Source organism: Gopherus flavomarginatus, chromosome 21 (assembly GCF_025201925.1).
Source record: "Gopherus flavomarginatus isolate rGopFla2 chromosome 21, rGopFla2.mat.asm, whole genome shotgun sequence".
Taxonomy (NCBI): Eukaryota; Metazoa; Chordata; order Testudines; family Testudinidae; genus Gopherus; species Gopherus flavomarginatus.
This window is the reverse complement of record NC_066637.1, coordinates 3944573-3970675: the sequence shown is the minus strand read 5'-3', so window position 1 is coordinate 3970675 and position 26103 is coordinate 3944573. Positions and strand designations below refer to the sequence as shown.

The 26103-nt window shown below is 42.0% G+C and overlaps 1 protein-coding gene across 4 annotated transcripts in view; it reads right to left on the bottom strand.

The window, feature by feature from the left end:
* MEGF6 (multiple EGF like domains 6) overlaps positions 1–26103 on the bottom strand; it is a 226540-nt gene that overhangs the window by 154210 nt on the left and 46227 nt on the right. For all 4 annotated transcript variants that reach the window (XM_050931678.1, XM_050931674.1, XM_050931677.1 and 1 more), the window contains exon 4: positions 20602–20706. In XM_050931678.1, coding sequence (XP_050787635.1) covers positions 20602–20706 — 105 coding nt within the window. The remainder of the gene's footprint in view (positions 1–20601; positions 20707–26103) is intronic.

Genomic DNA, 26103 nt, shown 5'->3' with positions numbered 1-26103 from the left:
GTTCTTTGGCTGGCTTTTGCCAACTGAGAGCCTAGCAGGTGTCAATGCAGCCAATGGGAATAACTAAAGTGGGTTCAGAGGCCCCACAAACGTTAAGCTACTCAAAGAAAAAATGTCTGCATAATTGCATGCAGTTCACGTGCACGTGTGTGTACGTCAGACCACAAGAAACAGTGGTCCCATAAAGTTAAGCATGCAGTGGGTGTCTGGGAGGAAATTAATGCAGCTGAGACTAGAAAACCTCACTCCATAAATAGCAAATGCTGATTGGATATGCCATTCAATCTCTTACTGTTTCTGCTGGCAAAAATGCTGCGTGCACCTCCTTTTGGCTTGCTAGCATTTTGACTCCACTCTTCAGCCAGGTGAAAAAAAAACATGACGACTCCAGCCACCCCCACCATCTAGCCTATTGCGGAGATTTGACCTAGTTTCCTAAGGATTCTATTATTCTTTGAGGCATGGGCACTAATGGCCAGCATTACAAAGAAGAATTGACAAACCCACCCTGAAATTAGCTCCACAAAGCACTAATTCTGTGAGGCAGCATGAGATAGAGGACGGGTCAATCAAGATTCCTGATGTTCTGCCATTAACTCATTGTCCAATTTGGGGCCTCAGCTTTGTCTATTGTCATAATGTGCACTTCTAGGGCTAGACAGATAAATTTATATTAAATTATATAGGCCCTTGTAAAGGGGACACTAACTGAACAGCAATTAACTTTCACATTTCCATTGAGGTAAAATGTGGTACACACTTTCTCTGAGGCCAGATATATGACCTTCGGACAATCCATCCAAGGTCATCAGTCTTTCTTATCCAATGTCAAACACTCCAGTCCCATTTGCAGTAGTAAACCTGACATTTGGTAGACTTACTCATTATAGCCACTGGCTACCGCAAAAGAAATCCGAAATCCAACATTTCAATCAAATCACCAAAACATTCCCAATCTAATAATGTATAGAATGTCTTACTGTTTTCTGTGATCCAGTTGTGTTGGGTTTGAGGTCTCCAGTTTGGGGAAATTAAGTTTGCCTGGGGTCAGCAGTTCTATTTGATGAATTTTAGCCAGGCTAATTGGTGAAGATGAATGCATGCTCCACAGGTACTGACACTTACAGGCAGGTGCCTCCTCAGAATGGACCGCTGTCAACTAATCAGTAACACTCACTGTGTATCACTTTAGTCATTTGTAATATTGATGTAATTATATCCATCTTTAAGTGGTGCTGCTAGTAGTTTTGTGTAAATCTCAAAAGGTTCAATTTCAATAATTACCATCTGAATCTCCTCCAACTCCAAAATTAGCCAGACACCCCACTCAAACACAGAAAAAATGTCTGACTCAACCGGAGATCCTGCAAGAACAGTCTTTTGGGGGATATTTTAACACTTTCAACTCCTGTCTCAGCATGAAACTGGAAGTGAAAATACAACTACTGGAACACTGCAGAACTTCAGTCAAGGTTGATTTTTTAATTAGGTTCTAAACAAAAGGCAAAGGCGTGGATTAGAAGAAGGGTGAGTCTATGGTTTTGGTTTTTTACCCAAACTTATTCACCCATCTATTCCTGTGAGGCTTTACATTAATGAATGTTGTGAAACCAACAGCTGTTGGAAAGCCCCCCGAAGGAGACAGACATACAAGGGCAAATTCATAATACTAGCTTGAACCTCACGTTTGAACTTGATGTAATGATACCAGAATAAGCAGGATTCCTGTTTCCTGAGAGATCATTTTTCACTGGCATTTGGTAACAGATGTTACGCAATAAAAAATGATTGTAACAAATTGTTTTTCTCTCTGGCTGGTGCCAGCTGTTGATCTGGTTATGACGGTTGCCAGAGAAAGCTTCTGCTCCTTCTCTGAAGAACCCTGTTATCAAACAACTCAGTCTGGCTTGATATTGCACAGAATAGCAAGGCTCCTCTGCAGTAAAGGAATTCCAGAGTCACTGGAATGCACAGAGCTGCCAAGCACTTGAATTCAATTCAAGGATATGGAGAAATTGTCCTATTTTCTCACATGTCCCTCATTAATTATACCACTGGAAGCTGGAATCTTCACTGTCTCTTCCCGGAACACACAGCATCTCAAAGATATTTTGACATTCCCAACAATTAGTTTCTCGAATTATTATATTAGTTGCTTTAAAATAAATGTTAAATTATTCTATTCATTTGATGCTCCTTTAATGCTGGGAGCATGGGGGGAGAGAAAAAATGCATTAGGATTAAACGCAATGAAAAATAATAAAGATGAAGGTGAAACCTTCAGCTGAGTTGGTTGATTGTTTCAGAAACAGAATTAAAAGGTGATATGAACTAGTACAAAATGACCTTCTAATTGGGTGCCTTAAAAACTGCAACAAGCTCCTGCGGAAAAAGGCAGTGTAAGACTATCCACCTCTGCAAAAACATTAGCTGTAATAGTACTTTCTTTTGTGACATTTGGATCAGTGCATAATCGTCCTTAAACATGACAATTCTGACCATTTCCACAAAGTGTGTGCTAACATTTACTCTTTTCTCCTTCAATCTTCATTCCTAATTTCACTAAGAAAAGGGTCTATTTTCACTGGAATTGGTCACATTTTCCAATTTGAATCGAAAGGCAAAAAAACAAAAAAGCCCTTGAATTTTGAGTACTTTTGAATGTTGCTGACCTATGAATCCTAATGCAACATCATCACAACGTTGACCAAGCTCTGCTATAGGGTTTATACTAATTTGAGTTTGAGATGATCTGGGGCTTTTCATAAGTCTCCTGAAGATAACTCCCAATTAAAGGTCATGAGAAATAAACTCTCTCAAGACACGTTTTTTCTATAACGTAAAAAGGCTGAGACTCTTGAAAATTCTCAGCGGGATACAGAACAGAAACAACTCAACAACAACAGGGATCAATCAGAAAGAAGGGGAACTGTTAAGGACAGACATCTGAAGGCGGAATTTGCTTAACATTCCCAAAGCAACTAGATAAGCTCTTCTAGGAAACTGAAGTGAAAAGTCTACTCTGGTTTATTATTTCATTCCCCAGCCTGCAGAATGATCCCAGCATACCTCAGAAGACACACAAGACATCAGTTAAACATTTTGAGTAACATTATTTGTCTAATTTGTGTATCTGCTGCCAAAACAAATATATGTTCACCTGTCCACTCCGAACTGGACTCTGAGGCTAAAGCCTCATTTCAGAGCTCTCAGTGAAAATCTTTTTAGAACATGTTTCTTATATTTGTTTTGGCAGCAGATACATGAATTAGATAAATAACAGTCACCACCATAAATGACACTAATTGGTCTCCTTGTTGTGAAGATCTGCTAAAGACAAAGTGGGAATGGAGTCTAAGCTACACTGTGGGTCAGAGATGAAGGGATGCTCTGGAGAAAGGACTGGTCTGGGATAATTGGTAGGGGATGCTCTGGAGAAAGCTTACATTGCCACTGCCCACGCTGAATCTGCTCTAGGGCCAGAGGGTTTCAGTCTCAAGACTGTCAGTCCAATACCACTTCTGAGCATTAAATATGTATTTTTTTTTACATAATCCAGAGAGATCAGAAATTTTGAAGACCAAAACCCTTCCAACTCTTGCATGCTAGAAACAAACACAATGTACTTACGATTAGTATTATTTCAAAAGAGGATAAAAATAGACTCTTCCACAAACCTTAACAACTAACTTACTTTGCAGACTTGCTACTGGCTAGTGAGGTTATATCAAGAAATGTATTGAGTGTCCTGACTTCTGACAACAGTACCAAGAACTAGCAGTACCTCACTTATATCTCTGGAGGGTGACAGAAACTACTAAAGGTAGACATTTTTAAATCAGTAGGTCCAGATAACTTGCATCCAAGAGTATTCAAAGAGCTGGCTGATGAGCTCACTGGACTATTAATATTGTTCATTTTCAATAAGTCTTGGAAGCTCCAAAAGACTGAAAGAAAACTAATGTTGCCCAACTTTTTAAAAGAATAAACTGGACAACAGGTAATTATAGGCTTCTCAGCCTGACATCAGTTCTGGGCAATATAATGGAGCGGCTGATTCAGGACTCTATTAATAAAGAATTAAAGGACAGTAATGTAATTAATGCAAATCAATTTATGGAAAATAGATCCTGTCAAACTAACCTAATTTATTTATTTATTTTTTGTTTAGGAGATTACAAGTTTGGTTGATAAAGGTAATAGTGTTGATGTGATATAATTAGACTTCTGTGAGGCATTTGACTCGGCAATGCATGATATTTTGATTAAAAACTAGAATGGTATAAAATTAATATGGCATGAATTAAATGGATTAAAATTGGCTAACTGATAGGACTCAACATGTAATTGTAAACAGGGAAACATCCAGTGTGTGTGTTTCCAGTGGGGTCCCGCAGGTATTGGTTCTTGCCCCATGCTATGTAACATTTTTATCAATGACCTGGAAAAAACATAAAAACCATCACTTATAAAGTTTGCAGATGATACCTAAATTAGGGGAGGGATAAATAATGAAGACGACAAGTCACTGATTCAGAGCGATCTAGATCTTTTTGGTAAGCCAGGCGCGAGTAAACAATATGTGCTTTAATACGGCTAAATTTAAATCTGGGAACAAAGAATGTAGGCCACACTTAAAGGGCAGAGGACTCCATACTGAGATGCAGTGACTCTGAAAAAGATTTGGAGATCACGGTGGATAATCAGCTGAACGTGAGCTTCCAATATAATATGCTGTGGTCAAAAAAGCTAACGAAATCTTGGGATGTGTAAATAAGGAAATCTCAAGGAGCAGTACGGCAGTTACTCTACCTCGGTATTTCGGACTGCTGTGACAACTGCTGGAGTGCTGTGTCCAGTTCTGGTGTCCACAATTCAAGAAGAATGTTGATAAATTGGAGAGAATTCAGAGAAGAACCATGAGAATGATTAAAGGATTAGAAAACATGCCTTGTAGCGACAGACTCAAAGAGCTCAATCCGTTTAGCTTAACAAAGAGAAGATTAAGGGGTGACTTGATTACAGTCTGTAAGTATCTACATGGTGAACAAATATTTAACAATGGGCTCTTCAATCTAGCAGAGAAAAGTCTAACACAATCTAGTGGCTGGAAGTTGAAGCTAGACAAATTCAAGACTGGAAATAAGGTGTAAATTTTTGACAGTGAGAGCAATTAGCCATTGGAAGTTTACCAAGGATCATGGTGGATTCTCCATCCAACAATAGATGTTTTTCTAAAAGATCTGCTCTAGGAATTATTTTGGGAAGTTCTATGATCACAATGGTCGCTTCTGGCCTTTGTATTTATAAATCTATGAAACCATGAAGGGCTGCACTAAGCTACAGCTGGCAGATTCAGCTCTGCAGATTAGAGCCTTTAACTGGCTTGTTCCAAGCCCACATACATTAGTGGAAAGGCTCCCACTGACCTCAGTGGGCTTCAGAGCATGCTTTTTTGCTGGTATTGCAATTCCACCTGGTGTACCTTTTGCTGTCCCCAATTTTAAGTCTCAGATTTGTCACAAATTCCTTCCTCTGTTTTGCAACAAACACTCTGCTCTCATGAAAATATCTGCTCTCTAAAGAGAGGCAGAAGCAAGCCCCAAAATTCCTATTAGCTTAAAAAAAAAAAAAAAAAGACAACCCAGCTGCTCAAGTCATCCTGGCCTGACTATTTTGTGCCTGTGCTGCTCATTCTGATCAAGAGGAGATTATTACAGAATTTTTCAGGCAACATGAAGGTCAAACTCTCAGCTCCCAAAGCATCAGAATTTTATGAGCCCGGGTACATCACTCCCTATCGCTAATTGTCATCACTATCCAGCCACTGGTGAATTTCAATAGAGTCTGGGTTCAAATCTGGTAAGCACCCAGAAGTTAGGATAATCACCCAAACTACCTGAACCTCTAGGAGCTGAAAGAGATTAAATAAATAATAAAATAATAAACAACGTTAACTAACTATTTTAGACCTTCCTGGGGTTTGATTTGGATTCATTTCTAAATATGAACAAAGGTTTGATGAGTTTTATTTTTTCCTCTACAACAATTCATCTAAAGCTTGATCCCCACCAATAATCATGCAATTCCATTGATACAGACACTGTTTCACACACATCCCTAGAGCTGATTATTCTGCCCAAACTGTACTGAATCTTTTTATTTTGTTAATTATCTGCTGTTCACGTAAGCCAGCTTGGTGGATCAGTGTTTGTGATTTTCCAGTGGCCTTTGACTTCCTGACTTTGGGAGCCGTCACATTCTCCATGTAATGGTTCAAAGACTCGGGACTAATTCTCTACATTTGGAATTCATGCATAAGGTTCTCCTTAGTACCAATTACACTAAGAGACCCCAGGAGGTCCATTTTCAGACTTTGTTATATTTTCATTGCTTGGAAAATGACCTGCTCTCTCCATACAAACATCATTCGACTCACCTTCGCGCGTACATTCTGGCTTTCAACAGATGGTTTATGGGAGCAAAATGTTTAGGTTGAACACACAGCTCACAAACCACAAACAAAAGAGAAAACATTATAAATGCTCTCTGGAGCTCAACCTAAATTTTCCAAAGTCATTAGGGTTTCGCACACGAAAAAACCCACCCTTTCAATTGGTCACAGCTGAGTGTAATCATCCGCTTTAAATCCTTGTGGGGAAGATTAGAGCTGGGACTGACAGTCAGCTATTGTACTGGTGCTGTAATGGCTAGGGACCTGACCATGTGAGGCACTCAGCGTCCTCCATTCCCACTGGAGTCAATGGGAGCTGAGGACATGTGGCACCATGAAGGTGACGTTCAGCACTTCACATGATTGGGCGTAAAGTTAGAATGACTAATAACAAAGCTTAGACACTGTGGCATAACCAGGCAGTTTCTCCCACATCTCTCTTTTATTAGTGTTAGATCTTAAGCTAACAGGATACTGCTCCCATCTTCCTGCAAAACTCAAACTCCGTCATGTTTCTCTGGACTAAGATGTGGGATTCCTCCCAGCTGTACCACTCAAAAACAACGGCTGTCTGCAAGGGAACTTGAGCTTTTATCACCCAATGACAGAAACAGAATGTGTTACTTTTCTAACCATATTCCTGGAGGGTTGTCAGAGCAACATTAAATACCTACTTGGGAACAAAAGGCACCTTTTATGTGCACCTGGAATTTGCTGGGGATAGTAGGAACGTAACAATATAACACACCAACACTGAAAGATAGTTATTAGCGAGGATTATGCTGCAAAAGCTTGGGTAATCCACATACCACTTGTTCTTAGGCCACATCCAGACTACCCGCCGTATTGGCAGGTTAAAATCGATTGCTCGGGGATCGATATATCGCGTCTAATCTAGACGCGATATATCGATCCCCGAGTGCGCTTATATCGATTCCGGAACTCCATCAACCCCAACGGAGTTCCGGAATCGACACGGAGAGCCGCGAACATCGATCCCGCGCGGTGTGGACGGGTGAGTAATCCAATCTTAGATATTCGACTTCAGCTACGTTATTCATGTAGCTGAAGTTGCGTATCTAAGATCGATTTCCCCCCCCTAGTGTGGACCAGCCCTTAAAGACAGCAGAACTGGTTAGAAAAAATAAGAACTTTCTCCTCTACATGCTGCCAGACCTCTGCCAGCTCTAGAAATGAATCTGAACTGAACTTTATGTTTCTAAAATATTTGGTTACATTTTTCCATTCTGTTACTCTTTTACACAGTTCTGTGGTTTCTGTCTGGGACCAGACCCCTTAGTTCTGCAATATCATGCTGTTTGCACAGTATTTCTGGCCTGCCTATAAACACGATAGGAGAACCAGCTCCCGCGAGATTTCCACGGTTATGCAAGCTCTAGAACAGGGGTAGGCAACCTATGGCACGCGTGCCAAAGGCGGCACGTGAGCTGATTTTCAGTGGCACTCACACTGCCTGGGTCCTGGCCACCAGTCCGGGGACTCTGCATTCTAATTTAATTTTAAATGAAGCTTCTTAAACATTCTAAAAACCTTATTTACTTTACATACAACAATAGTTTAGTTCTATATTACAGATTTATAGAATGAGACCTTCTAAAAATGTTACAACGTATGACCGGCCCGCGGAACCTTAAATTAAAGTGAATAAATGAAGCCTCAGCACACCACTTCTAGAAGTTCGCACGACTATTAAAATCCTGACTTTTCACATTATAGACATGTTTGACAACAGCTTTAAAAATCTGCTCAGGATCCAAAATAATTAACAGAACCCTGCATGAGGACATGAAATTTGAAAAAAAAAATGCAACTTGATATATGCTGATTGACTAACTTCTGTTTCCCTCTCTGTGAAATGCAGAGAATATGCACAACAACACTTCCATGATTTAGGTGGCATTAAACAGTGGAAGCCTGTATGACGATTTTGAACCTATTAAGAACTAAATGTTATTATATTTGCAAATTGGTTCCTCCTTTATTTATCTACCAAGGATTGAGTAAAGCATTGTAGCACATTTACAAACATCAACACTGCATTTTCTTTTATCTGATGTAATCAAGTCTTTCGAGAGGAAAGACAAAATCTTGAATCTTGACTCTTGTCTGGTAAATAAGGTCTTGATTCAACCTGAGAGAAATCTGAAGTGAATGGAAAGATTCCTGCTGAATTCTAGGGGAGATAGGCTAGGCCCTACCAAGTTAACTGCTTTCCATTACTAAAAGTGTATTTTCAAAACGAAAATGGTCTGGTAATAATTTTAAGCCTCTGAATTCACGATGTTACTGCTCTGGGACATTGTAAATAAATTAACACAGAGAAGTTGTGCAAAGGCTTTTCAGCTAACCTTTAGAAACTCAAAAGCATGTAAATAATTACATTATTTATAGACTAATGCCCAGATACTTACATTCAAATTATTTAAAAAACACTTCACATCTCCAGACACATCCCATCAGAAACCTGAATGGTGTTTTTGACATGAAATGTGTTATTCACGGGGTTCTGACCTCAAACACACATCAGGAAAGGGACAGGAGGAAAATGCTCTCGGACATGTTTGCTTTTCCCCTTAAAACTTATTTACCAAAATCTCCTTTTGAAATAAATACACCCACACGTGCCTTTGGCTCATTTCCCTCTTACTAGCTTCTTCAAAGAGTGCAGAGCTACCTGTTTGCCAACTACTAAATATTTAATATTTGACTGATGAACAAGCAGATAGCGCAGAATGAAACAGAGCTTCGCACAAGTTGTCCTTGTTCCTTTACCTGTCAGAGCCAAAAAGAACAAGAAAGGCAAAGCCTCGCCAAGCACAATCACAGAGCAAACCCTGCAAGCGACCCACTATAGGTTTATGCAATCCTCTGCTCCCCCCTCCTCCAGCAGGATTATAAAAAGCCACACTCTGTGGGTTGTTTGTCAATACGAGCATTGTAACTTCTTGGCTGCTGGAGGAAAAAAGGTTCTGCTTTATTTAGCAGTGGTATTATTAACAGTGGAAACTATCCAGTACTCTGATGAGAGCTCAACAACAACTGCTGCTACTTAGTTCCACAAACATATTTTAAACCAGCCTTGTGAACTGTAAAACCATGAAACATTAAGCACAATATCCTGTTACTGTCAAACCAGTGAACCTCTGTGGGGGTTCAGTGGATTTGGACTAGAACAGCTACCTGAGTTGACTTCAATGTCTTATTATACACACACATACACACACACACACACACGCATGCTGTGCCCCCCACCCTACCCCCGCGATACAGCCCAAGTTTTGTTCTGATGCTGGAACGATGATCCTGGCTGCTTCACCCAAGAAGAGCTCTACAAGGGATTGTCCTTTGCTTCCAAAGTGGGGGGAAGCAAAACCTTTTCAGGTTTGTCTGTAATGCTTTGAAAGTATTTTACAGTTTCATGTTTTTTGTTGCTTTTTTTCCCCATCAACAACACCTCTGCTAACAACTTTACAGTCAGGGCCGGCTCCAGGCACCAGCTTAGCAAGCAGGTGCTTGGGGTGGCCACTCCGCTGCGGGGTGGCACATTCAGGTATTCAGCGGAGGGTCTCTCACTCCTGCTCGGAGCGAAGGACCTCCCACTGAATTGCCGCAGATCGCGGCTTTTTTTCTTTTCTTGGCTGCTTGGGGCGGCAAAACCCCTGGAGCCAGCCCTGTCTACAGTAAATCCATCTCTCAGCCTCTGCACTCGTCCCCACTCAGCAGTCCATGCAGAAACACTCCAGAGCACTTCCAGCTTAACAATTTGAAGGGATTAGTGAGAGGAACAGCGTTATTAGTCAATCAAGCAACACTGAGGGCCAGTCAAACATTTGTGTAAATGAGGACAGCAAAACAAAGGAAAGAAACAGTGAAGTCCTAAAGGAGAGGAAAAAACCCTCTCTTAGCTGGCTTTGAAAAAGAGGACACTAACAACAGGGCCTTCTCCTCTTAGTTAGCCAACCTCTTCTTTATGTGGCTAAAGGAGGTTTGGTTTGGTCTGGCTTACCACTCAAAACACATCCAGCCTAATTAGAAGGGTCAATCTCTAAAGCACAATGAAGTTAGAATACAAAAGCCCTCAGAAACTCAGGGTGGTTGAAATTGTCCATTGTACAATGAAATATTTACTAAACTAACATGAAGCCAAGGCCATTAATTTGCTGTGAAATCCAGCCAAGTAGCTGATTTACAACATAAAACAAAAATAACGGCCTTTGCTGCTTTCACCCCATATCACAAAAGTTCACAGAAAAACAAGACGTTCTCAAAATGCACAGGGATTGGCGCTGTGCTGTAGAACTGCATCAAGGTGTTGCAAGTGGTTCTCAATGCCACTACAGTCTACGGAAAATGGAAAGTCAGCGATGTGGGAGAGAGAACCGATTACATTCAGCAGCATCTTCAGTAGATATTACCCAGGTGTACCTGGTACATTCAGCCACGCAGCAGGGGCAGGCAAATGGGAAACAGCTAAACAGAGGTTTTGAAATAGCTGTACTTCCACTGGGTTATCTCTGAATCAATGCTACATGCAAAACTGACTGGTGAAAAGGCTGCTGAGTAGTCCCACTGCCAGGATCATAAAAGCACTGCTGTTGCTGCCAAGAGAAGAGAGAGAGCGCGGCAGGAAATGCCCTGAAGCTTCTCAGGATTGAAAAGACACACTGTTTCTCTCTCATTTGAAGCCACTGCTATTTTCTATGGAGGAAATCCCACAAATAATACAATGATAATAAAATAATTTTGCCCATCGCTAACACCTTCCATTCATGTGTCTCAAAGCTATTTACAAACAAACCAGAATTCAACCCATTTTATCAATGGGTAAACAGAGGAACGGCAAAGTTAAGAGACATGCCCAAAAGATCATCCATGTTCCAGCCAACAGAATTTAATTCTAAGCCTATATGTATGAATGATCCAGCCCTGAGACCTTCACCCACTAGAATACTATAGCCAGATGGCTGCCTTTCTTCAACCACTGTAGAGTGTCACTATAGGAAGTAATCACTGTATTGCTGAAGCATCTTTAAACCAGGCACTCAGCAATTTAGAGGAAATACAGAGGGCTGTATTATCATCTATTCCTCCCATAGATACAAGTATATGTTAAAAGCTAGATGTCAAATATTAAGTGTAGGCAGCACTGCCATGTTGTGAGGGAAAATTGGAAGACAAGCTTTGACCAGATGCAGAAGGTGTTTAGATTGGCACTGGACTGAGGTTCTTAGAATCAAAGTAATCTATCCATCAGAACCACCTGCCTTGCTTTATTTGCCAATAGCTAAATACACCTCTACTTCAATATAACGCTGTCCTCGGGAGCCAAAAAATCTTACAGCGTTATAGGTGAAACAATGTTATATTGAACTTGATTTGATCCGCTGGAACGCACAGCCCCGTCCCCTCCAGAGCACGGCTTTACCGTGTTATATCCGAATTTGTGTTGTATCGGGTATCGTTATATCGGGGTAGAGGTGAATATTATCCAAATATTAGGACAGCCAAATCCAAGGAATGACCTAAAATTACCACTCTCTAAAATCCAGATAATTAGAACAAGTCAGGACCACAGCTTGAGATACAGGGTATGTCTACCCTGGCAGAGTTACAGCTCCGCTCAGAGAGCGCTGAAGGGAAACCGCTGTTGTATGTTCATGCTGTCAGCTGCCTGGGCAATAGCATGTTCACATTTGCGGCACTTGCAGCGGTATTCGGAGCAGTGCACTCCAGGCAGCTATGCCACAGAGCATCTCTTCCTCTTCTGCCGTTAAGCGTTGTGGGAAGGCGGAGGGGGTTGTGGGGCATGCTGGGTCTTGTCCCAATGCCCTGTGGTGCATTGCTTCGCATCCCAACAATCCTTGTGCTTCTGTCTGCATTTGGCGCCATCTTTCAACAGTTTGCATACTGCACACTCTGCAGGGATGGATCCCGCACTGTTGAGCAATGTGCTGCTCGCTCGGATCAACACGTCACGAGTGGCAGTGGAGTTATTCTTTAAACTACAAAGGCAAGAGGAGTGCGACGTTGATCTCATCACGCGTAGTAGCTACGACACGAGATTGCTTGTGGCTTTCACGGAGGTGCTGACCACAGTGAGTGGCCCTGTAACTCTGCCACTGTAGACATACCCTTAAGTAAGGAGTAGTCACAAAATCTTTTACACCTAAAGCCTGGCATTAAGAGAACAGATTTACACCTTGCCATTTCAGGAATGCAGCCTGCTGTCAACACATGATGAGCTGGTGTTCAAGGGTTTCAAACAGGCACTTTAGTTCCTATCCATTAGTTACCTTTCATGTGAGTATTTCCCCTTCGCCTCAGGCAGCCTTGCAGCAAGATTATCTACTGTTAGAGTGGAACACTTGAGCACCGTTTGAGACAGAACAGCCAGTTGGGATAAAGTAAAAACAAGGCCAAAACTTTACTTAAAATGTGAATCAAGCTTTAATGCTTTTTAATAGTTGATAAAATTGAGATAACTTTAAAACAGACGATCAACCTGGCTTCATGCGGTGCCTGTCTGTCTTGGGTTTATCTTACTTCACACTCATAGTACCTTTTCCCTTCACGCAATACACCTACGTAACTTAAAACAAGAACTTCTGAGCCTTTTTTTGTGCTTCCTGATTTTGGCTCTGAAATGGAAATATGCTGTGAAAAGCAGTTTATCCTTTTGTTTGACCCTGTTGCTGAAAAGCTCATGAGTCGGTTCTCAGGAGATTTCCAGCCCAAAATAGTTTCTTTTGGGTCCTTATCCCACTTGAACCTCAGAATCCTTTGATGTTAACATAACACTATGGGCCCAATTCAATGAGGTACTGAAGATCCTTAACTTCCCAACGAAATTAAGGGAGCTCAGTATCTGTCAGGAAACACTTGACACTTTGCACTACTGAGACCTATGTTGTTACCATTTATTTGTGCAAATTCCTCCAAAGTCTTGGAATTTCACAGGTTCACCCTCTAGCCATTTTCTTAGAATTCTCTCAGGATCCAAATTCAGCATTGGTTACCTTACATCTTCCGCTACTTTAACATAAGAACAGGGAAACAATAGAAGTCATAAACAATGCAGCATTTCCTGTTTAGGTCTGAGCTTTCAAAAGTCCTGCCACTTCCTTCTAACCCTTGAAGTGAGCAGACATCCATGTCTGGATGGATTCCCTGTAAGGAGCAGGATGACTGTGCCTTTGGAAAGTTTATGAACCACAGGACTAACAAACAGTACACAGCTATCTTGGTAGAATGGGATGTTCGGAGGTTGCTCCTGCCATGCGCTTTGAGACACGCTTCACTTGGGAATTAAAATAATTTGAGGAAGCTAACAAAAAACAATGCACTCAATTCAATTGGGTTCTGCTGTTTTAAAAAGGAAATTAAAAATGAATGTTTTATAGACAGAGTAAGAGCCACGAAGAATGATTTACCCACCGTACTCCACACTCTCCTCTCCACTTTTCTTTAATTAGCTTATTCCAAAGTAACACATTTTCTCTCTCTTTAATTTCAGTGAAGGAGAGCTTTGGGGATGCAGCACATTCTAGGCCACTTTCTCAGCTGGTATAACTCAGCCTCCCTCTGTGGACATCAATGAACCTATGCTGCAATAATACACCAACCCATGAGCTGACTACCCAGTATTTTGTATTTTGGAGTTATTTAAAATTTAACAACATAATTACAGATGAATGAATTCTCTGAACTGCCATTCAAAGCACAACCTGAAGCAAACCATTTGTAAGGTTCAACAGAAAACCTTGGGTAACATTTTTCCCTTTTATTTTTTGTTTTTGTGGTTGCTTCTTTGCTTTCTGGTTCTATCCAGAAACAAATCCTGAACTGCCACTAGAAAGACTGTTCTCCCAGGGTACTTAACCTGACAGAGCTAGACAGGAAATCTTGTTAAATTGGCCTGTTTCTGCAAGATTTCCTACCCAATTTTGCTCTCCTTAGCATCTCAGACACTTGGGAGAGACATTTTTATTGGGAGTGATTTGTCCGAACTGGCCCTTTGGCAGTTGACCCAGCACTCGTGTTTAATGGGTGACCATAATATCCACTCCCACTCATTAATGGCTGCTCGTTATTTGGGTGTGAAGTGCCCCTTTCCAGCAGATGCTTCTGCTTGCCTGCAAATTTGTTATGAGCATGGGAAAACTAAAATTAAACTGGTCTAACTGGGATGATAAGTGATTTATGGTTCGATTGCTCTGTGCTGTTTTTCCTCCTTTGCAAAGGTCATTGTTTCTTCCCTGACCAGCCCCAATGGAAGCGTCTGAATGAGGCACAGGGTGTTGAGTGTGCCACTAACACAAGCTACTATTGTCCTTCCCTTTCTGTCTCATGCTGTTCCTGCAAAAGCTTTACAGAGAAGGAAAATAAAGGCTAATCTCCAGCACTACAAAGTTTGACCTTTTAAAGCCTAAAGCACTGACTTCAGATCCTTTCTTCAAGGGGTGGGGGGGTACGTTAGTGGAATTTACAGATGTATTTTCTTTCTCTCCAAAATAAACCAATCATTTCCCCCTTTTTGTCAGACAATACTATTTTGGGAAAATATGCTGCTTATTTTTAAAGCTGCAATCAATTATAATTTAGGGATTTGCTAAACATTTACAAATGTGGCAATGCTTGATATTTCCCAGGTTGTACATGGGGAGGCTCCCTGTGTTTATTTTATTATTTTGTGTGGGGGAAGACATGGGAAAAAAATTGCAAATGACTCTTTAAGGAATGTTTACTTCCAAAGGAAACTAATCTCTCTTTCACACACACATACCAAAGCAGTGTGTTGTGAGTTCATCACCTGTGAATTAGCTCTCTTCTGATACCTCCTCAGGTAGAGAATGAGAGATCAACAGAAATGTTAACAAGGGGATTGGAATGGTAGATGTTGAAGAATAACTGCATGCACAGATTATTCCCTGGGGCTATATCATTATAAAAAAAATTACTATTGGGTATTTTGGAAATATGTGTTCGCTTCAAAAACAAAAACAGCAACGTAGATTGTAAATGATTTGTACACCAAACCCTTTTTCTTCTTACACGAAAATTTGGATTTAATCTTGACCCTGCCCCAGAATGTTAAGCGATCAACAGGTTAAAACTGGAATGCGGAGTTTCCTGCAGGCAAATAGAAGAAGGGAGAACTGTGACAATCAAGTTCTGTACCAGCTTTGTCAGAAGAATGTGGAGTGGCTATAAATTTTTTTCCACATCTGCCCCAATGCAACATGAAACAAAAAACATGGCTCAAGAAAATTCACACCGTTCTGTACTCTGTCCACGCTATGAAACAGATGACAGCCCCCTGCAGGATTATATTTAAAACAGCATGTAAAAGCAGATGTTAAATTACCAGCATCACGCTGCTAAAGGCCCGTGAAATGCAGTCTCTCTCTCTCTGATAGGAGAACTTTAAGAAAAAAAAAAAACACAACAGGATAGACTACCCTGTGTACTTTCATCTGTCACTACTGCCTGATGATTTCTTTGAAAATGTGTTAGATAGAAGGACGATGAATCTGGGGGTGATGTCATGCGCCACTCTATAACATTTGCCTTGCTATGGCTTTGCAGCGAAAGTGCACTGGTGACACCTAAGAACTAGTGTGGGAAACAAATCCTCTGCCCTGTACAGAAAAACAAGGCCCAAAGTATGGGACACTCTAAAGTAGTGATTTCATGCCTCAGTAAGGGTCAAGAGTAAGGTCTGCCACCCTTACTCTCGCTGAGTAGTAGTCCAATTTAAGCTCATAGGTGGCAGAATGTGCCCTTGTGTGATCAGTGCCGCATAGTGCTAGTGGTTAATGCCCTGCTCTGCCACGCAGGAGACCAGAGGTCAATGGGTGATCTCCATACATGTCTCTTGTAAAGAAGACACACGCAACAGAAATCTAGTACCTCACAAAATCCATGTGCTCTGGAGAGTAACTTCACACACAACACTCAGCCTTGCCTTTGTTCTGAATGATTCCTAGCCATACCATGAGATGAGGTTAGAAAGCATGGCTAGGCTGTTGGACTCTGGATCTTAGCTTCCTTTTGCCTTGCTAGTCAATAAGCCAAACTTGGCTTCAACAACAGTTAAAGCTTTTGAACTGAACTATGTGCCATGTCATACTGTATGTTTAAATAGACTTCATGGCATTTTCAACTGGCATACAGCTCATTATTCAAATGAACTTTCAGCTATGATGATTGACAAAACAGATGAAAAGATGTCATGTTCTGACTCAGGGCCACCCAGAGGATTCAGGGGGCCTGGAGTCTTCGGTGGCAGAACGGAACAGCACGAGGGAGGTTTGCACCACTGCTGGCTGTGCTAAACCTAGGCTGCAGAGCAATGAAGAACCCGGACGTGAAATTCTGCCTCCACTGAAGTCAATGGGAGTTTTGCTCTTGACTTCAGTGGGGCCAGAATTTCACCCTGGCACAGCAGGCTGTTCATATGGCACCTTTCACTCCATCGTTTTTAAAAGGCTTGATTCACACAGGTTTCCTAGTTGATTTATAAATGAATTTATATTTATATAATCTTGTTGCTTTATTTTCTCTGCCAAGGGGGTAAGGCTGTGCAGTCAGCTTCCAGCATCCCCATGCACATAATGAAACACAGGAGGGTGTATGTTGGACACAATATTCCAGCAGCACCACCCTAAGCTTGCTACTAACTCTGCAGGCAGTCCATCGGCAATAGGGTGACCAGACAGCAAGTGTGAAAAATCAGGACAGGGGTTGGGGGTAATAGAAGCCTATATAAGAAAAAGACCCAAAAACTGGGACTGTCCCTATAAAATCAGGACATCTGGTCACCCTAATCAGCAAACAGAACAGAGCACTGGGCTCCAGGCTCAAGAGGCCATTTGTTCCCAAATGAAGTCTCCATTTCAGAAAAGAATTCAGGTTGGGATGCCCTTCAGCAAAATAGCAGCAGCAAAGGGTTGCTGCCGGCACATCTGGGCCTTTGAAGGAATTCCCGTTTCAATTACCAAAGAAACTGGCTCTCTCCCTATGTGGGTATTTTACACCTGGCCCATCACCAGAAAAATGGGGTGGCCATCAGATAAAGGATCACATGCCAACTCAATATGCACTGGCTGTTCCACAGTCCAGTCAAGCCCAAAGGAAGGCTCGGATTCTTTGGTGGAAAACACTCCCACTCCTCCTGACTGTCCAGGATGGATACAGAGCCAGCTGAAAACACAACCTAATGTTGACAACAAACTCTTCTACAGCAGCAAAGAGTTTCTTAATTAACCTGAAATTGCATTTCTGAATGAGAGCAAACCAGGGTTTTTTTCTTTAACAGGATTATCCGAATGAGACTTAAAGCCTTTTATGCACTTCTTAATTGATACCTGTAATAATAATTAAAAGTTCCTTGCAATAGATGTGGCATGAAAAATCGGCTCTAACATGCTGACTCAGCAGCTGAAGCCTTGCTGGCCACTATACCAGGTAATTAGGTGCTTTCTGGCGCACCAGAATGGCGGAAACTTGTCACCTTGCCCCCTTCAATGTACAGCATTAAGCTGATCACTTATTCTGCAGCAACAGAACTAGTACAACAATGTAGGAATGTAGCAAACTGCCCTGTTTCCCCAGTCCTCTTCTATGCATTCCGGCCACAAAGGCTGAAGTGTAAGCTTTATGCTATGTCCTCCCAATCCCAGATCTTCCCCCATGTCCAGCCCTTATTAAATGGCTGATCCGCCCTTCTCACTGGGATAAGACCAACCCTTTACCATGGCTAATCAACAATCTGGGGGTAGAGAAACCAAACTCTTCCCCTCGCCCAATGGTTCTAAAATAGGAAGGAAATATACTTACTTGAATTTTCCACCTTCCTTAAATTCATCAAAGAAAGAAAAATACAGCAGAACTCCTTCACTTACAGTATGTCCACACTGGAATCCCAGGGGTGACTGCAGGTCGTGTACAGTTTTAATACAACTAGGTAATGAACGGCAGCAAAGTCATTGTAGCACAGACCTCAGTGCAGGCCGTACAAGCCCACCTAGAACTCTGGGTAATTACCCAAGCAGCTAACCCAGGGGTGGGCAAACTTTTTGGCCTGAAGGCCACATCGGGGTTCCAAAACTGTATGGAGGGACCGGTAGGGAAGGCTGTGCCTCCCCAAACAGCCTGGCCCCCTCTCCCTATCAATGACCTCCTCGCTGCCTGACTGCCCCCCTCAGAACCCTCGACCCATCCAACCCATCCTGCTCCTTGTCCTTTGACTGCCCCCTCCTGGGACCCCATGCCCCTAACCGCCCCCCCTGCGACCCCAGCCCCTATCCAACCCCCCCTGCTTCCTATCCCGACTGCCCCATCCCCTATCCACATCCCCACCCCTCCACAGGCCCCCCGGGACTCCCACGCCCTATCCAACCCCCCTGCTCCTCATCCCCTGTCCACCCGCCCCGAACCTCTGCCCCATCCAATCACCCCCTGCTCTCTGTCCCCTGACAGCCTCCAGGGACCCTCTTCCTCTTCTCCAATCCCCAACTCCCCACCCTCTTACCATACTGCTCAGAACACCAGGACTGGCAGCCATGTTGCCCGGCCACTGCCCGGCAGGAGCTCGCAGCTCCGCTGCCCAAAGCACTGGCAGCACAGCGATCTGAGGCTGTGGGGAAGGGGGGATAGCAGAGGAGGGACCAGGGACTAGCCTCCCAGGCTGGGAGCTCAAGGGCTGGGCAGGACGATCCTGTGGGTCAGATGTGGCCGGCAGGCCATTGTTTGCCCACCTCTGAGCTAACTTGCCTGATGCCTGTGCTACCATGACTCCACTGCTGGATGAACGTTAGTTTGTGTATTTCTATATAAGCCGCAGTCTGAGATTATATATGCCCTGAATCCCAACTGTCTACTACAGAACTCTCGGACAGTGATCTATGCCAAATACTTCAGAGGAAGGTGCACAAAACCCATTACTGGGCAATTATCAAATAACCTGCCAATAGAGGAAACTTCTTCCTATCAAATAATGATTGGCTTATACACTGACACACAAAAGTTTCTATTCCTATCTGATGTAATTGAGGTTTATCTCATTATTCATACAAATGTCCAATCCCATTTTGACTACTACTAAGATCTTGGCCACAGTGATATCTAATGGCCATGAATTGCACAATTAATTATGCCTTGTGAAAAAATATACTTATGAATGGTTTTTAATTTGTTGTCAAAGATTTGCAATGCACTATGATTAATCTTTATATCATGGCGCATTTTCCAGACTGCCAACCAAATAAATGTATTGACTGATTGGACGCTATGGATGGACGTTCCCAAGACCCCTTAGGAATAATACAATGTACATTGTTCTTACACATTTGTTTTGTATAAATTAGGTATAAAGTAGTGCTCAGAGTTTCTGGCCTGCCTGCCAGCAGCAGCTTGCTACCAAATAGCATATCAGCCAACAAGAAGATTCTGAATTGCATAACATAAGAAGTTCAATAACCTTCACAAGAGAGAATGTGTGTATTGTCTTAGGAGCTAATTACACAAAGTTTAATAGTTCAAAACCTATAAGACCTGACAGAAGACAACAGCTCTAGCTAGTCCTTTCTGATGCAGACTCTGTCAACGTTTAAACTCTACATGTGAAAACATGTGCTGATACCCTTGCTAGAAATAGCTTAACCATTGCTTTCCCCTTCCAATGGTGATGGTCTGCTGCTGGGCTCAGTCTGGCTTTTGTCCAATGGCTAAAGGTTCAGTTCACAGGAAATGACCCCAGGGTTGCTTTGTTCAACCCAACTTTAATCAGCTTCCTTCTCGGATTCAAACAAACCACTTCTGCTGGTGGTGGCCAGGAATAAAGGCCATTGTATATTATGGAGAGATAGGGCTGTATTCACAGCAAGTCATGACAAGCACTTCCTTCCCAAACATCCCATTCTCAAAACATAACAAACAGGAGCCAGAATACGTGTAGAGCAAATTAATGGAGCTGTGCAGATAAAACTGCAGCTTGCAAAGATAAAGGATACTGGGGTCAGGAAGCAAACATCAGAGAAAACATCCCTCATGGCCTGCTCCCTCAGCTTTAAATTCAGAATACGTAGGAGGAAGGTTTAAGGTAAGGGACTGGAAAGGCTACTCACCATACTGACAGCGGGATCCCTGGAAACCAGACGGGCAGCGACAGAGCTGAGAAGATCCTTCCATGCAGTTTCCTCCATTGAAACAAACTCCATAATTGCAGACAGCTGAAGGGGAGGGAAGAAGGAACAACATGAGATCATAATTGTCCACACATTAAAATAACTTCAGTGTCCATTCATCATGAAGGCTCCCAAAGCTCACTATAAACATCAATACACAACCAGCCCCAAAATGCATCCCCCTGTGGATTAAATCAGAGCAGCAGTTTAATAGCACACAGAAAAAGAGTCCCCAGAAATCCAGGCCAGGAGAGAAAGAATATCTGACCTCATGACCACGTTTGCATTCGAAGCATTTACCCAAAATGAAACATGGGGGGAGACGGGGAGTGAGGAGGGTACTGAGGTTTTAAACTCCAGTCTTACAAAGCACCAAGGAGTCTTTAATGACTGTTTTATGCCTCATCTGAAAGGTGATTTATCCAGCACCAGTGATTTCCTTACGCCCAATCTGGGGCATTAATTCCTAACTGGATCAGAAGAAACAATGTCACTTACTGAATCATCAACATCGCTTTCTACAGTACCTACAGATGGGTGTTCCTTGGAGGTATCCCATCTCAATACTTACCAGAATAACCCTCCTTAACTTGTAGAATACAAGGGGATACAAAGGAAAGAATATGTGCTGTAGTTTAGAACAACTGAGTTAAGTTAAAGGTGGGATCATTAGGATGAAGGTGGCGGCACCTGATTCTTCCTCTGCTAGGCAAGCTCCACTTTAGCACAGGATTTCTAGAAAGTAGCAATAATTCCAAGGATGGAGAGAGGCTGGAATCTTATACATGAGAAACATTTCAAACATCAGTTTTTTCTTTCAATTAATCGATGTTTAACCTGTCCACAATCCCCAATCACAGAACACAAATGAATGTTTTAAAATTATACATTCTTTTTCAAACACATTCTTTGAACAATATTTCTCTGACTTATTTATCTGCCAAAAATGAGAGTCCAGGGTTCTGTTCTCTGTTGCTCCTGCCACAATGGCTGACATCACTAATGCCAAAAGCAGCAGCCAGGAACTACGTTCCTTGCATTCCTTACCCTGTACTAAGGTGCTAGTGACTTCAACAACTGTGGTGGGGAAAAAAGAAAACCTTATACTTGTCACTTCGCAGTTAAAAAGCCTTTCAGTTCCCTTCGAAGTGATGGCTGCCCACAAAAAGAGAAACAAGCACTTAGTATCATCTCTCAAGTGCATTTGATTCATATCAGCATTTGTGCAGGATTAATTTAAGCTCTACTGTAGAAAGCACGAGGCTTGGAATCAGGAGAGTTCTACTCCTGGCTCTGTCATTGCTTCACCTCTCAGAACTTTAGTTTCTCTATCTGCAAAATGAAGACAATACTACTGATCCATCTCAAACAGGTTTCCAGAGACACCGCTCATTAGGTCCTTTGTAAAATGCTTTGAGATACTTAGATAAAAGACACTAGGAAAGTGCAAAGTGTTACTATTTAGGTAAAGTTTGTAAGAGACAAATTCTGAGAGGGGCTGAACATCCACAACGTGCAGAGCCTAAGCAACTCTCCAGATCTGGCTATACATGAATTAAATGTATTCTGTGGAACAAGCTGATGGAAAGAAACATACTCTATGGCATAATCACATAACCAACATTTTGTTACTAAAAGGACCATTAAAATCAGCTTGATCTGAAACACATTTTACTCAAAGTTGTAGCTCATCCAATGTAATTACAGTAAAACAGTGAGAATCCAAAGGCGCATTTTTATGAAGGCCCAGGGTTTATAAAAGCCAGTTGTTTCCCTGGACGAGGTCCATCTGCACTGTACCAGACGCCATTGCATTGAACACACAGAGTCGATGACAGCAAGTAGTTCTATCTTTTGTAAACTTCCTGAATTCTGTGCATAACAGTGGACTGGCAGATTTCAGCCATCTAAATGGCTTTAGGGAATTCTGCAGTGGAGTTTAAGGTCAAATGATTGAGACATGTACAGCCCTCCAAAAGTACTGCTATTCTGCGACTTCTCCCAAGCAGAAGTGCATGACCCTTATTCACCACTGCCTGCACCTTCACTATTAAAAACTCAGCATCCTGGCCAAAACCCCAGCTCAGGTATAAATACACTCTGCCCCTGAAACGCCTCATGCAGTTTCATTTGGATGATTTTCTTCTTCACTTCCTCTTCTAAACACCTCCATAGTGTTGCTGTGTGCTAACTGCTACCTTCCAGCCTAGAGTTAGCTGTGTTTCAGCAGCGAGTGAAGTGATCTTCATGTATTTCTGACCTAATTCACTGGGATGGTATGTGGCTTAATAAGTGCTTTGAGACTGTCAAATGAAAGGAACAATAGAAGTGCAGCATTGTTATTTTTCAGATAGCACCTTGGTGTGCATGGCGCTAAACAGAAATAAAACTAGGTTCCTGCCCCTAGGATCTTACACTTTAAAGTAGACGAGACATTGGATTTCCCGAATGAAAATATCCATCAGTGGTAACGGCAACATATTGCACTTCTTGGCTTGCAAAGAATATTCCAACCCCAACGTCTTCCAGAGTTGCTTCAGAGAGACAGACATTTTAGAATACTGGTTCCATCTACACTTAAAATGCTACGCAGCAGCTGTGCTGCAGTGGTGCATCAGTGACTCTCCTCTCACTAGTAAACCCACCTCTGCAAGAGGTGGTAGCCCAGTCTTTGCCCCCGCTCCTCTTGACTTTTCATAGCTCCTCCTCCAGTCAGTGCTGCAGTGTTCACAGCATTGTCAGAGCCTCCCTGCTCCCCAACAGCCGACAGGAAACAGCAGCGGTGGCCTGGGACAAGCTCATGATAGAGTGAACCAAACCCTGATCCCTGCCCTGGGACAGCCATCGGTGAGACAACCCCCAGCCCACCACCCCACTCCCTGGGATAGGCCTGGCCCGCTAACCCCAATAAGCAGCTGCAGCCTCAACAGGGAGACAGAAGCGAGGATGCTGCACAACTTTGCCCACCCCCCTCCAGAATTTCTCTTTCATGATATCCTTGGTGCCATTTCTCGTGCATTCAGCCTTCCTCGATGGAAGTGATGATACCTCTCCAAACACCCCCACATTCCTGCTCCCTCTGTGCCTTCAATAGCAAATTCTTTGCTTTACGGTTCAATTATGAGCTAATTTCAGACATTTTTAGAGATGTACAATCTGCTGATCCAGTTCCAAATTTCAGAGCAAAGTGATCTCATGGCTCCATCATGCTGCTCTGCTGACACATGGGCAGCTCAGCACAGAGAGAGGCAGCATGTATTCCTGTTTGAAATGTGTACCGTCAAATCTTCAGAGAGATCGTTTCATTGATTAAACAGGTGTTGAACTGGAACCCATGGGAAAACTAAACAATAAGTAACTTCACAGGTACTCTGGAAACTACTCTACAACGGATACTTAAACAGATAATGCCCTGGGATTTGGGGCTTATAATAGGTAAAATGTTAATCTCCACAATCTAGAATTTTCGAGGCCTGAAATTCTATATTATATGTAAAAAAAAAAAAGTTTTTACGTAACTAAAAAGAGGTGAGATTTGAAAGTCAGCCCTACTTTTAATAATGCCTCGCTGCCACTAAAAAGCTGTAGGTAACACAAAGTCTTGGAATCTATTTGAGCTGGATGAATTCTTTATAACAATTTGTTCAACAACTTTAGCAATGTTTTCTCTCCATGAATTATCTGCAAACAGCCAGATTTATGTAATGGTTTGAAGTTTTCCAACAAAGTATCATCATTCCTTACAGATTACTTACACCAAGACTATTGCTTTGGGTATTCATTATTCCAGCAAATGTATATATGCTGCATACACATATGTATAACACCACCAATAGATATCCATACTACAAAACTCTTTGTGCAGCCATTCTGAAAGCTCGTCATGATTTGGGGAGTTATTCAGAGAGCAGAAACAATACCATATTACTGAGGTGACCAATCACACAGAACAAATAGTGAATACTTCAAGCAATAGTCACAGCAAATGGTTCATGAGCAATCCATAGGCAAAAATACATTCACTTAATCCTTTTTGCTGGAAATCTTAAACAAACATTTATACAAATCTGGCCATTTGCTGATAATTCATGAACAGAAAATATTACTGAATTTGGTGAACTGTTTGTTATGAATAGCTATTTTATATTTTACTGCAATGATGCTACAGCTTTCTTGTTAGCAGAGTCTGGTAAAAAGGAGAACCCATTTAAGTAATGAAGATAAGGATGATTTTCATGATGATTTGACTAACTCCACGGTACTGATTAGGAATAATTATATACAAGCACATTAGCTCCTTAATGCACCTTAAAATGCAATGCAATACATTTCATTTACGACTTTTTGATTAGTTCTTTGTACAATTCTCCACCAACCCTTTCCTAAAGCAGAGGTAAATTTGTATCCACAGCTCCTCTTCCTGGCAATTCTTTGCTGCTTTCCCACCAAAAAAAATGTCATTAGAATTGTTAGGTGTGATCTACCTTTTGAGAATCCATCATAATGAAATGCTAACATTCCAGGGGCTCCATTAGCCTGTGTCTGATCAGCGTATCCAGTATGGTTCCCAAGCAGACTCCCAGCACTTCCTCTACACACTTTTGACAATGTATTCAGTGGTTACAATGAGTCTGGAAAGGAGAGAGTGTATCTCCCTTGTTTCCTGTCTGGCACTGGGGTTTTTTCTGGTTAGTTTTCATATGGTCTCATTTTCTGATTCCATCTTTCAATAAAATCTTAATTTCCTTTTGCATTTCTTATTATTGGGAACGTATGTCCACTTCTGGAATCTGTCCCCCATATTTCTGGTTGAATGAATCCATATGCAATCATTATTTTTGTTCGTTTGTTTTAACATAAACAACAGCTATTTCCTCCAACAGTGAATTACCTTGGTTATTTACTCTCAGAACTAGCCCTGTCCTTGAGGGAACATCTAGGGTAACTGGATATATTCATCTCCATGGACCACTCACTCCCTGGCACTTTTTGCTGAAAGTGCCAACAAACAAGAGGTGGGGATAATCTAATTGTTAACTGCAACGTGAACACCTATAGATTGGCAACTGGACTGACTTCACCAGTTCACACATATCAGATATTAGACGGTAAAAACTTTCAGTCACTACCAATTAGAGAATCATTTGAATCAGAGACCAAGAGCTGAAAAGCTGCATTTCCCTTCCGAGGCCCTGCAGCCAGCTAGTTTCTGGGTGAAAAGTGTTGCTGAAAAATAACTGGTTAACAAATCAAGAAAATTATACTCCTCCAAAACATCAAACTATGCATGAAATGTGTGTGGGATGCGTGAAAGACCAATTGCATCAGAGTGGATGGACTCCTGCATCTTGCAGCAGGAAGATTGCTATATAATAACCATTAAACCTTATCTTTCAAGGCTCAAGATATTCGGTCCCTGAGAACCAGAGATTAAATATGCAA